At 33.4% G+C, this 12,884-nt stretch overlaps 1 protein-coding gene across 2 annotated transcripts in view; it reads left to right on the forward strand.

Annotated features, from left to right (window-relative positions):
* LOC142643056 (MADS-box protein SVP-like) overlaps nucleotides 1-8,184 on the forward strand; it is a 32,574-nt gene extending 24,390 nt beyond the window's left edge. Inside the window, exons 3-9 of one of the 2 annotated variants that reach the window (XM_075817591.1) lie at nucleotides 2,890-2,968; nucleotides 5,933-5,988; nucleotides 6,079-6,178; nucleotides 6,290-6,331; nucleotides 7,133-7,171; nucleotides 7,250-7,377; nucleotides 7,812-8,184. In XM_075817591.1, the coding sequence (XP_075673706.1) occupies nucleotides 2,890-2,968; nucleotides 5,933-5,988; nucleotides 6,079-6,178; nucleotides 6,290-6,331; nucleotides 7,133-7,171; nucleotides 7,250-7,377; nucleotides 7,812-7,830 (463 nt within the window). In that variant the 3' untranslated portion in view covers nucleotides 7,831-8,184. Of the gene's footprint in view, nucleotides 1-2,889; nucleotides 2,969-5,923; nucleotides 5,989-6,078; nucleotides 6,179-6,289; nucleotides 6,332-7,132; nucleotides 7,172-7,249; nucleotides 7,378-7,811 lie in introns of both variants that reach the window. The other variant, XM_075817590.1, reaches the window with a different exon arrangement.
* The last annotated feature ends 4,700 nt before the right edge of the window (nucleotides 8,185-12,884 follow it).

Consider the following 12,884-nt stretch of genomic DNA (forward strand, 5'->3'; position numbering starts at 1 on the left):
GGGCTGATTTTAGCACATTCAATAAATTCTACTATCACATCATTTGCACTCTCAAAAGTTTTGCTCTCTTGTTGAACTTTCACCTCATCAAGCATTGACTCACCAAGAAGTTGAATAGGTCTACTACACATGGTTGAGGATGTTCTAACTGGATGCTTGTTGGCACGTGCATCTCCTTTGCATAACCAATTTTTGGTGCCACAACTCTCTCATGTGTGAAACTTTACCCTCAAGCTTGTGGTGTGGTTTTTGAGTGGATGCCATTATTTTGTCTTATCAAGCATTAATCCTAATGATTACTTGCTCACACAATTTTTACGAAATAGGTGAAACATTTTGATTTTCCTTCTTTACACTAGCTAAAAGCAGACTAAGAAGATTGAAGGAAATTTCTTTACTTTCATATATGACTAGAGACATAATCGTTTCCATGGTCAAAACTGCAACAGATGAATAGTTGGACCTAATTACTTTGTAGAAAATTTGAAACTTCTCAACAACCAATGCATCACAGTATCACACTCAATGTCTAGCATCACCAAGCATGAGCTGACCTTTGCAGCAGTATCAAGCAAGGAAGTCAATACCGTACTGGAGGCTGTACAGTTTGGCCACAAGTACGATATATTTTGGGTACCGGTCAATACCAGTATACCATTTCAGGTTTACCACTATTTTATATATTTAATATATATATACACACACACACAAAATCTCTATTTATCATCAAACTATTTACCATTGAACATTACCTCCTGTTTACAATAAAACATTACTTCAATTGTTCATTCATGTATACAACACCAAAAAAATTTTTTTTTGGACAAATGGCTCCAATTTTCTTCTATTTGCGACGTTGACATCATTCCTGCCGGTTTTAATACATATAATATGTTTATAGTTTACCACTTTGTGGTTCAGTGCGTAGACCAAGATTGAGGAGATAAGCCCTTTTGTTTTTAACCGTGCTTATTCTTTTATATGAAAACATAGTAACTTTACTATTGGTCAGTAAGCAAACATTCAAGCATTACTTGAACTCAATTGAGCACATCTCTTGATAAGTATGTGGCCCTTACATTTCCAACTTAATTACCATTTGCCCCTTTCAATCCCTAGCTATAAATCCGGCCTTTGGAACTCATTACGTTAGGTTTGCCATACTAGCCGCCCTTTTTCTTTCTCCTACATTCTCTTTCTCTTGATTTCTCTCTCTAGCTCAACAATGGCGGTCTCTTCCTCTAGAACCAGATCAAGCGGACCAGTCCTGCGCTCACTCTCACCCTCAGGCAGGTTCTGTTCCTCTACCACATCAAACTCTTCCTTTGCTTCTTCTACATCTGCCTTTGCTTCTGGTTTCTCATCTGCATCTTCCAGTTTTTTCCACCATGATCTTCACTATCAATGCCATCTTCACCAAAGTTATGAAATATCGGTCCGGTATTCATTTACCGGCTGGTATGGCCGGAATTCACCGGTATGGCCAGTATTTTTTCCGGTACGAAATAGGGGATGTACCTGTACCGGTGCACTGGCCAGTACGGTACGGTATTGCCCTTCATGGTATCAAGAAGTGAAACCTCCGTACAATAGCAATTGGACACATGAGAAAAATTTTCAAATGCTGCTAAAATTAGCTGAAATATTTCCTTCATTTGCTTATCATCATATGGGGTATTTGGTGCTATTATCCTTGTAATCTCAGTAATGCAAGATGCAACTGAAACCTTCACATCCATTTTAGCATGTCTCAAAAGTTCATTAGTGATCACTACCTTCATTGAGGGCAAAAGTGTGTCTTGCATTGATTTGGATGGTGCTTGATTCACATTTGCTAACAAATTATTAACTTTATCAACAAGAGGGAGGAGGTCATTAATGGAGGAATGAGGGTTAAGGAGGCTTTTCCCATCCTTCTTAAGATCGATGCTCCTCAAAATCTCTATTAAAGGAAGTCATTTTTAGCTTAAAGAGACAGAAAATACAAAGACTGAAACTTTACTTGCTGCTAAAAGCTAAAGAACACTAGATGTGCACGGATTGGCTTCTGGGTTTAATGCGCTAATCTCACTTCTTCTTTTGGAAATTGGGCTAATGGGTGGACTCTTTTTTTTTGGACTAATTTGGACTGGGTGGAGGGTATCAGATGTCCTGCTACCAAGTTGATAATAATTTGATGTAGAATGTAATAGGAAAATGAGGATAAAAGAAGAATAAAAGGATAAACAAGAAAAACCCTAGGCTTCACCTCCTTGAATCTACTTGCAAACCCTAGGCATCATCACCTAAGGGTATTTGGCATCACTACCAAACAAAGTGAAAGTAATCGTTCTCAAATCATCTAATTATTCTTATTCAAATTGTATTGCCATTCACCATTACAAGAGCAATAGTTTAATAGGGTTTCGAGATAACACCAATATTGAAAATGCCTAATCAAATCCCTTAACACCCTCAAAATTAAACCCAAATTTAAAATTTAAAGTCAATAACAAAATAACTTTTACATTCAAATATAATATCTTAGATAATTTTAATGCTCCCTACATCATAATATACCCCTTGTGTCAATCAATATAAATAGTTTGGAGGTTCATATAGATGTTCACCTTTTATAGTTTGACCAAATTAGAAGTTTGTATATTGCTTGTGTCAATCAATATAAATATCATCTGTGGTTCACATTTTAATTGGGAATACAATTGGTCTGTAGACAATGGCAGATATGCCTACACTAGATTAATAATTAATTCTTCAGTCACTGGCTCAAATTTTTTTTCCCTTAGATATGAGTTAGAAATACATACTAGTAGTTTATAACATACTTTCATTTTATTAAGTGGGAGATAGATAAAAGAATTGAATGTGCTATCCTTTTGTTGTATGAAGTATGCAGCAGGTAATTGAAAGGCACAATCTACATCCAGAGAATCTTCGCAAAATGGACCAACTCTCCCTTGAGCTACAAGTATGATGTTTTAAAGTTTTTTAGTTGGTGAATAAGAGACATTAGTTGGAAAGTCATAAGTCAAAGATTAAATATACTTTAATATAATAACTCTTGAATTCGTAAAAAGTCCCTTCAAATCACAAGGAGAAATTTGAAGTTCACTAGAATGAATGGAGAAAAAACTTTTTGAAATTTTTATTAATGAAATTTTGAATTACCTTGGAGGCTACTATGCATATAAATAGGAAAATAAATCATAGGGAGGCTAGTAGAACCTAAAACACCCTAATTTGTGTCAATGAGGCTAGAAATATGAAAAATTGGCAAAATTATCAAAATTATAAAATTTATGAAATCAAATCCTACATACCCTAGAAAACATTCCAAAACAAATGAGATCTTATTCTGAATTTTTAATTGAAAGTTATTAACAAAAAGAGAAAAAAAATAACCATAAATTGCAAAAATGACTAAAATGAATGCCTAAATAGAAGAATTTTTTGAAAAGTGGCATAGGTCATGGCCATAACTTAAAATTACCATACAACTACAACAAAGTCTTAGTCCCAAATATGTTTAGGTTCAATTTTGGATTCTCAATAGTTTAGTCAACCACATGTATTTTCCCTTCATTCTATTCTATCCGAATCCATAGTCTTTGTTACTTCCTTACTTAACAAGTATACTTCTATTAATGTGTTTTTTTGTCCTCTACCTTGTTTTCATTACCTCAACTTGAATAAACTTGCTCTTTCATACAGGTGCATTAATTGCTCTCCTCTAAATATGACCACCCCTAAATTTAAGCAAATATCCTTATTTTTAATCTTATCTTTATGTGTATTTTCTTCTATACATCTTAATATTCTTATTTCCAGTGTTTTCATTTTAATGTTGATGCACGTAAATCTATCATAGTCATAATGAAACATGACATGATTACTTCTTAATCCAATATATCATGAAATTTTCGTGAAAATTTTGAAACTTACATTTTATTGAAAATCATACCAAGAAAAGCTAAGTATATTTTTTTGGAACACTTAAAGCACTAGCATCCAGGGATGCATACCAGTCTCTACTTTACATCCTCAAACGCCACTTTATCTATTTTACCAACCCATTTCACAACTCACTCATCCAATTTTTTATTTTTACATACAACCCAGTAAAATAATATAAACCACAAAACAAATACTATAAAAATATCTTTTGATTTATCTCTCATCTCTTCATCTTTGTCTCTTCTCAACAACCAAACTCACTAAAACACGAGCACCACCGAACCAACCACCAAGAAACACCAAACCAACCAACCAACAACGCCACCACTACCATCACCTCTAAAACACCATTGAAAACACCAAACCAAACCAAACCCCCAAACCCACCATTGGAACACCAAACTGAAATCCTCAATCCTAACCCAGCCAAATCCGAACCCACAGAACAAATCACAGCCAAAATACCCATCACCTGCAACCAATCGCAAATACCCACCACCACCACAGCCTGGCTTGCAACTGATTCAACCCAAGTCCCAACCAATTCAACCCAACCGATCCTAGCCTTATCCAATGAAGCCTTAGCCATTGAAACCTCTGATTAACCACCCAAGCCCCAATCTGATCTCCACACTGATCACCGCTGAAACTGAAACGCAAACAACAAAAGAGGGAGAGACAGAACTGAAACCCAAACCAGATCTCAAACCCAATCTCCAACGTGACCAATACCCAAGAACAAAATGCATACTCAAGAACAAACGACTGAAACAAAACATGATCCATACGTAGGAACAAAACCCACGACTCAAACCTGATCTCCGCTATGACCCATACCCAAGAACAAATGACCAGAACTGAAGCCCAAACATGATCTCCCCAGCTCTAGTAACCACCGATTCAACCCAACCAAAAACAACCAAGAAAGAGATAGAGGAGAGAAAAAAAATCAAATATAGAGAGAAGAGGGAGAGACATAGAAAGAGAGAGATAGACAGAGGAGTGGAGATAGAAAAGAGGGAGAGTCAGAGAAGAGAGAAGAGAGGGAGAGATAGAATAAAATATTAGATTTTAAAGTTTAGAACTGTGAACAGTGGGTTGTATATGAAGAAATTTACTGTTCACATATACCAACCTAGATGGAGCATGTTTTTAATGGTTTTGGTTGTAAAATAGCAATTGGGGGGTGTTTACACCCCAAATGTTGATGCTCTTAGAGGACTACTTGTAGCACTTTTAGAATGATGACCCTAACATTTCGGCCAACCCTAAAAATTACTTATAGAAGGCAGGATTAGAACTGCTTACATGTTGATAATATCAATGGCGCTCACATCTTATAACACAAATCTTCATGGACGGCTGTCCTTTATGTTAGCTTGAGAAAAATACCTACCCTACACCATGTGGAGAAAGGAAATTGAAGAGAAGACGCATGAACTGGGGTATTATAACTACATTGCTATCAACTTGTTACAGTGAAGACATGCACATAGCCACATACCAAGAATACCAAAAATGATTAAATAATTTCCTAAACAAAAGGAATTTACCGTAAAAGTAGTGTAGATCTGGTCATAACTTAAAATTACCATAAATAGCAAAAATGATTTAAACCTCTCAAGTTTATTCCAATGTTTTCATCTTAACGTTAATGTAGGTGATTTTATCTTTGTCATAAGGAAACATGACTCTGAATCTTTCTCATGAAATTTTCATGAATACTTTGAAAATTACATTTGTTTGAAAATCCTAACACCATAAGAAATGCTAGGTATGTTTTTTTGGAACTACTTAGAAGACTACTTGTAGCACTCCCAGAATGATGACCCTAAAATTTCAGGCTGCCCTAAAAATTTCCTATTTAAGGCAGGAAATGCTTACAAATTTTAGAACCATTGTTATATTAAAAGTACTCGGTACAAATCACATTACAAAAATCTTCATGAACGGCAATTAATTATGTTAGCTTGAGAAGGGTACCTCCTACTCCATGTTGAGCAAGGAAATTGAGGACAAGACACATGAACTGAGGTATTATAACCACGTCACTATCATCTTGTTACTTTATAGATATGTATATACCACAATAAATTAATGTTGAGAAATGTTTACACCTAACAGGAGGATTAAGGGAGAGGAGCTTCATGGAATGGATATAGAAGAATTACAGAAACTAGAGAAAGTGCTTGAAATAGGCCTGAGCCGTGTTACAGAAACAAAGGCACATCTCTCTTTTTTATCTCTGTTTGCCGGCATTATAATGGAGAGTTGAAATTTATGTACTCTATCTAAATATAAAATAAAAAAATAAAAAAACTTTTTTATCTTTCAGGGTGTAAGATTTCTGGAAGAGATCACTGCACTTCAGCAAAAGGTCATGTTCCAAACTTTAAATCCTTGCAAGACATTTCGTTCAATTGTTATAATGTTTGCAAGAAAGTTCCAGAACAGATCAGTGCCCTTAAGCAAAAGGTCATATGGTTTCAATGAAAAGCATCTTCGTACTTTAGTGATTATCTGCTCCATAATGATGTCATGGTAAAATATTGAAATATTAGGTGGGAAGAAGAAACTAAGAGAAGTTGAAAGAACACAAGGAATTAAGGTAGTTCTGTCTTAGAGGTCTACGCTAACAGCAGAAAGTCTTAAACAAATCTTTATTATTGAATTATGTGTATAATAGTGTACTTGTTTAAGGGAATATGTAGACTAACTCTGTGTTTACCCTAGGATTACAGTAATATAGTTAGGACTGTACAATTAGGACTACTATAATGTAATAAGCTTAAACCCTAAATCCATATCTTTAGCAAATGTCAGAAAATAGCTGTAAAACTTTGTCATAATGTTAATGCAATTTGGTGCAAATTCATAAAAATCGTGGTCCTTTTGCGCACTGGCTAGCTCAATGGGTAGAGAAAGGAGTTCACATGGCTAACAAACAGTTAACAAGTAACAACCACCATTGAAGCTTTAGTTGACATAACTTCAGAACTGAATGTTATATTGTTTATCCTATCACCAAACCTATATGAATTTTGTCCCCCCAAAAAAACGTATCGATTTCTTGTACAAGAAGTTAGGTAAATATGCCATAGTAATTAAATTTTATTTTGTATTTAAGTCTAAGAAGTCTTAGTAGTGGCTCTCTACTCATCTTATTTTTTTAATGCAGGGAGCCCAACTGATGGAAGAAAACCAACGATTAAAACAGGTAATAGGTCTTTTTTTTTAGAAAAAAATTATTCCTCTTCTCTTCCTATCTCAGTTATAAAAAATGTCTCTTCCACAGATGGAGAATCTGTTTAGCACCCAAACACATGTACTTGAACGAGGTCAGTCATCTGAGTCAATCACCAATATTTGCTGCTCATCTGATCCTCAAGACAATGACAGTTCAGACATATCTCTCAAGTTGGGGTAAGTTTGTGAAATTCTTAAAAAAAATTAGTTTTCTGGATGTAGTATGAAATAATATTCAGGATTCAATCAAAGGATATTTGCATCAAACCTCTATATTTAGGGGCCATATAGCATATAGTTGTAGTTTCAATAGAGGAACTTGACCAAACAGATAAATTTGTCCTTAGGTTTAGTTATTTCTCTGGATTTAGCATTACAATATGTACTATATTCTAATTTACAGTTCTATATGGGTTATCTGGTAATGAAAGATAAATTTGTTGGTGAAATTAATGGTTGCAACCACAGGTTGATGTCACTTTCAACTCATCAATGAGCAATGTTTCTGTTTGTGTAGCAACTTAACTATCATCATTGACTGCATGCCTAGAAATGCATGCTGCTACTATAGAGAAACTCTTTGCCTTAGTGCATCTTTCTATGTGTTGCAGGCTACCTTTTCCTAAATGAATTTGAAGTATAGTGAAGGTCAAGAGGCATGCATGGATTCTCTTTTCTCAAATACGAAAGAAAAAAGGCCATAGCTAAGTAAATACAAATCCTAGCTCAGAGTTGTAATCAATTTTCTGTAAGACCAATTTGTTTCCACCAGCTGATTCTAAGAGTCTGCATGTGTATATGGTAAATTTTGGATGCTTAATCATTTTTATTGATGAATCAAAGGTCAATTTGTTACAATGGAAAATGAGGTAGAGGGCGTTGGAAAAGGTCGAGTGTAGGTTTGAGACTGATGGCAAGTCATACTATTGATAAATTGATTCACAATTCTGCAATAGGTTTTGTTTATCTTTGCGTGATTGCCAGTATTACGTATTTGCCGCAACATTTCTTTATCATGAATGGTGCTTTTGTGAACACTTGGTTTAAGCCTTAAGGTCTAAAAATGTTTTCAAGTCAATCTTTCTTGCAATAAGACTTCTGTGAGCTTCCTTTGATTTTGCAATCCAGATTCGTGCGCCAACTTGAGAAAAGTGATATCATAATTCGTAATATTAACTTGCTCCCACTGCTTTCTTTTTTCTTTTGTTTTTTATTTTGAATTTTGAATTTTTCTAGGTTGGATTGTTCTATTTCCTAGTCTTCCTTGGCAACTCAAGATTTGCACTTCACAGGTTTCATCCATATTTAACTAGATCTTGTCTTGGCTCTCTCTCTCTCTCTCTCTCTCTCTCTCTCTCTCTCTCTCTCTCTCTCTATAGATATATATATATATATATATAAAATAAAGCAAGATTTTAAGTTATATGTTTTTTTTTTTTTGTCAAAACTGAATCATATGAATATAAATTGGTATTCACTGATCAAAAAACTTTTAAAATGTTGGGCTAGTTAAGTGGAATAAATCAAATGTCCTTCCTTTCTTTTCTTTTCTTTTTTTTGGGGGGGGGGGGGGGGGGGTGTGTGGTGAATGTGAATATCTAGAAGTAGAACTCTTTTGGTAATTGATTATCTCCTAGATGTGTGTATGACTCTTCAAGCAATTGATTAATCAATTGTGAATGACTCTTTTTTGTCCATTTTTCTCACTTTACTAAAAATAGCAACCAAAAGGTTAATCATAAATAGTACATGAGTCACTTTACTTATAAGTGCCAGATGAGGCCAATAGCATACTCAATAATTTTCTTGTGTTTCTACTTTCTTTTTCACATGTTTCTACTTTCTGGAGAAGTGATATTTATTTTTAGTGTTTTAATGCTAGTAGGTTTACAACTGAAAATCTCACCAAACATATTTATTTTTTGGTATAACAAGAAACATGAACATATTTAACATCAAATTAGTTTTTTTTTTTTTTTTTTTTTTTGATAATCTTAAATCAAATTAGTTGAGTGTGATCTCTTAAACTAAATGTTAACAATTACTAGAACTTGACCTAGACCACACTTGAATAAAATTAAAATTTTCCCAATATACAATTTTGCACTTTAAGCTAAATTAATCAAAGTAGGTATTAAACTTAAAAGATTCTTAAAAAGCTTTTTTTTTTTTTTTTTTTTACTATTGAGTATTTTTTGATACTATTTATAAGTTTCATTAAATTTTTTAATACTATTCATAGATCTCATCGTATTATTTAAGTTATTTTTTAGTTTTATCTACGGTATATTTTGCAAAAAATTCTCTTAAACTTTAAAGATTTTTAGGAAATTGTACTCTTGAGTAGAGCTAGTGAAAAGAGTGCTGTGCCAGTTTATCCCAGGCGTCTGGAACAATATATGTGGAGCACATCGCTTTGTACCATTTTTGTTTCTGAAAAGGTGCCTGGACCATTTTGTGGTCCTTTTTTATATTTAAGTCATGGGCTCGCTTCTTCAAAAAATAAGAAAAGTCATGGCCTCAAAAATCCATTCCCTTTATCTCCTCTCTTGTTGAAAAAGTTTAGATGTTGACCTCTCCATTTGTCTTACAGGAACTAAATCTAATATTTTAATAATTTAATTCCAATACTATTATATATTACACCCGTTTCAACATTTTCGTTATTTTTTCACTCTTTCGATTTGGAAATGTATCATTTAACTCTCTTGGCCTGGGTTTTCTCCGTTGTTGTTGTTGTTGTTGTTATTATTATTATTATTTTATAAATGGGTATTCTCCATTATATTATATTGTATAATGAAGAAAACAAATTGACGCCTTCCAAAACATAGGGAGTTACAAAGTAAATTCTACCAAATTGAAATAAAGTAGAGCATTCTTTTTTCTTTTTTCTTTTTTTCTCTCTGTAAGTTTTAGATGATATAAAAGAATTTCCATTTTGATATATTTAGTTGTATTGTTGATTTTATTTTTCCATTTTTGGGCCTAAAACTTAAGTAATTTTCTTTAACAAATCAAAGGATATTATCAAACATTTAAATCTCCTCATTTTTACAAGATGTGCAATTAAATTATAAAACCTTTTGCCAAAAGCATTGTACCTCAATTGAAAAATACTCTTCTTCCAACTATCGAATTATAAAAATAAAAATAAATTGATAAAACCACTTGTCTAAACCTATTATGGTCAAATAATTAGCATCAACACATAAAAATAAAAAATAAAAAAAAAGAACAATACATTTTAACTTTTGATTAGTAATGATTCAAGATTTTGACAAACGAGTGGGCAAATGTCATTTTAACCCAATCACAATTATTAGGGTCTTAAAAGCCCTTAATTTTGCCTAATTGCCCCATTTAAAGGATAATTACAACAATAATTGAGAAATCATTAATATTTGATAATCGAATTAATCAAATGCATGCAACTTTGCTATTCTTTATAATTCAATTGAATGGGATTATGACACACGTCCTCGATTTTAAATTGAATACTCATGATACCAATTAAAATCAATTGTTCATAATCACACATGATTAGACTCAACTTTGTGAATATATCTTTGTAGTTAAAACTTGGTTTCATGATATCTTTTAATCCAATGGTCTCGATTGGAGCTGTAACCCATTGTTTTGATTATTAAGATTTTAAGATTTGTTTTATATGAAGTCAATGAAATAACAGTCAAAAGTTACGATTTTACCTTCAGGATGTAAAATTACACTTTTGTCTATAAATGAGGTTAAATATAGGCTGTAAAATTAGGTATCTACAACAGTGTAAGGACAAAACCCTTGTTTGACTTGAGATAATTGCTAGCATAAACCTATTCATTATAATTTATAAATGTCCGACCCCAATGAAATTGTGATTATATTTAATTAAATATAAATAACCTTATACTTTCTTAAATAAATTATATACTTTAAAATAATAATTTTATTTATAGATATCTAAAAATTTTAAATAAGATTTAGGATGTTAGAAGTCATGTTACCTTGCCATTTCATATATATAATATTTTTTTGATAAAATTTTTAAGGATTAAAAAAAATAAAGAAAGAAATATTCAAGATTTTAAAAAAAATTTGGGTTACCCTCCCCATGCACCCATCCCCCCCCCCCCCCCCCCGCACGCGCACGCGTAGGGCCCCTTTGATCCTCTGCCACAATTTCCACCTATGATATTGTCCAATTACAATTTAATTTTACAGTCTTTCAATTATTACATTTTACCCATAAGATGACTAAAATGAAATCAATAGAATCCCATCAAAATTAGAGTTTTTGAGTATATAATTAAACAACAGTTTTCCAATTTCTTTTGAACTCTCTAGTCTCATGCCTTTGTAAAACAATTTCATGAAAATGAAAATCACTCTACGTTCAATTTTTAAAAGGAATGTGAACAAGTGTAACATTGAATTGATTGTTATTATTGTTTTTTTAGGAAATTAAATTGAATAAATAAGTTAACACAAGCATTGGTTCAACGACGGAACTAAAATCTACAAATTATTTAGAAACAATATTAATTTGTTATTAACTTTTGTAAGGACACAATTCAAGTTCCCAAACTACGACTGGGAGAAAAATGGGCTTGAAAGACCTTTCTTTACAATGAATTTGTAGAGGATGGGCTTGTAATTTAGATTTCAAGGATGGTTTAGACAATTACAAAAAGAACGGGCTTTGGGCCCAATAGAACAGAACAAAGAATCGTTTGCAAAGAGTAAGACTGAGAAATCGTCCTCGGATTGTGTCCGAGGATGGTTTCGAATGATATTTCTCAAGTTTGGATACAAGTGTTGATTATCATTTACTATTGGCTCTATCTCTTTTACTCAGAAAAGTCCCCCCCTTCTTCGTATGCCTTTCCTCCTATTTATATCCTTTCCTTTCCCTTCATCACCTTCCACTTTTCTCGGTTGCAATCCCCCTTTTTGGATACTTGTCCCATCCATTCTTCCCTAAAGCCCGCCGGGATTAGGGACCAAGTTCCAAGCTCGATGTTCGGTCCCATCCTTCCATCTATACAGTCAGTGTATCAATTTACAGAGCTTTTAATGTATGGGCGGTGGTAGCAGCTTTATTTTTAGACATTCCACCGTTCTTTCTCTCGCCCTCCACGTATACCGTGCATCCCCATAATTGTAGGACTCATTATAATATAACCCAGGGATACCAAACTTCTCTTTCTATGTCCTCGGCCTTGAAATCCGAGGACAAATCTACTCCTCGGACGTGTTTGGATATGTAAATAGTCCACGACCATTTTGATGTCTTCGGATTTTGGGTTTCCAGCCCAAAATACTTCGTTGGGCCATCCTTCATATGCTATTGGGCCCAATACCCCTACAACTTTATTTAGCCTCCTTGTCAAATAATTTTTTTTAAAAAAATACCTTTTCTTTTTATCTCTATCTTTAAATAGCCAGAAGATTTTTTTTTTTAAATAACTATAAAAACTAAACTATATTATTAGTTAGCCAAGGTTTGAAACAAATTTGGTATCTAACAAATCGAGTCCATTAGACTCGATTTTGGAATGCTAAATCGAGGGCACTAAACTCGATTTTAACATCGTTTATAGCTAATGTGGACACTTGGTCTACGTTGGCATAGAACTCAAGTCCACAGGACTCGAGTTCTGTCAAATAGAAATTGAGTCTTATGG

Source organism: Castanea sativa, chromosome 7 (assembly GCF_040712315.1).
Source record: "Castanea sativa cultivar Marrone di Chiusa Pesio chromosome 7, ASM4071231v1".
Taxonomy (NCBI): domain Eukaryota; kingdom Viridiplantae; phylum Streptophyta; class Magnoliopsida; order Fagales; family Fagaceae; genus Castanea; species Castanea sativa.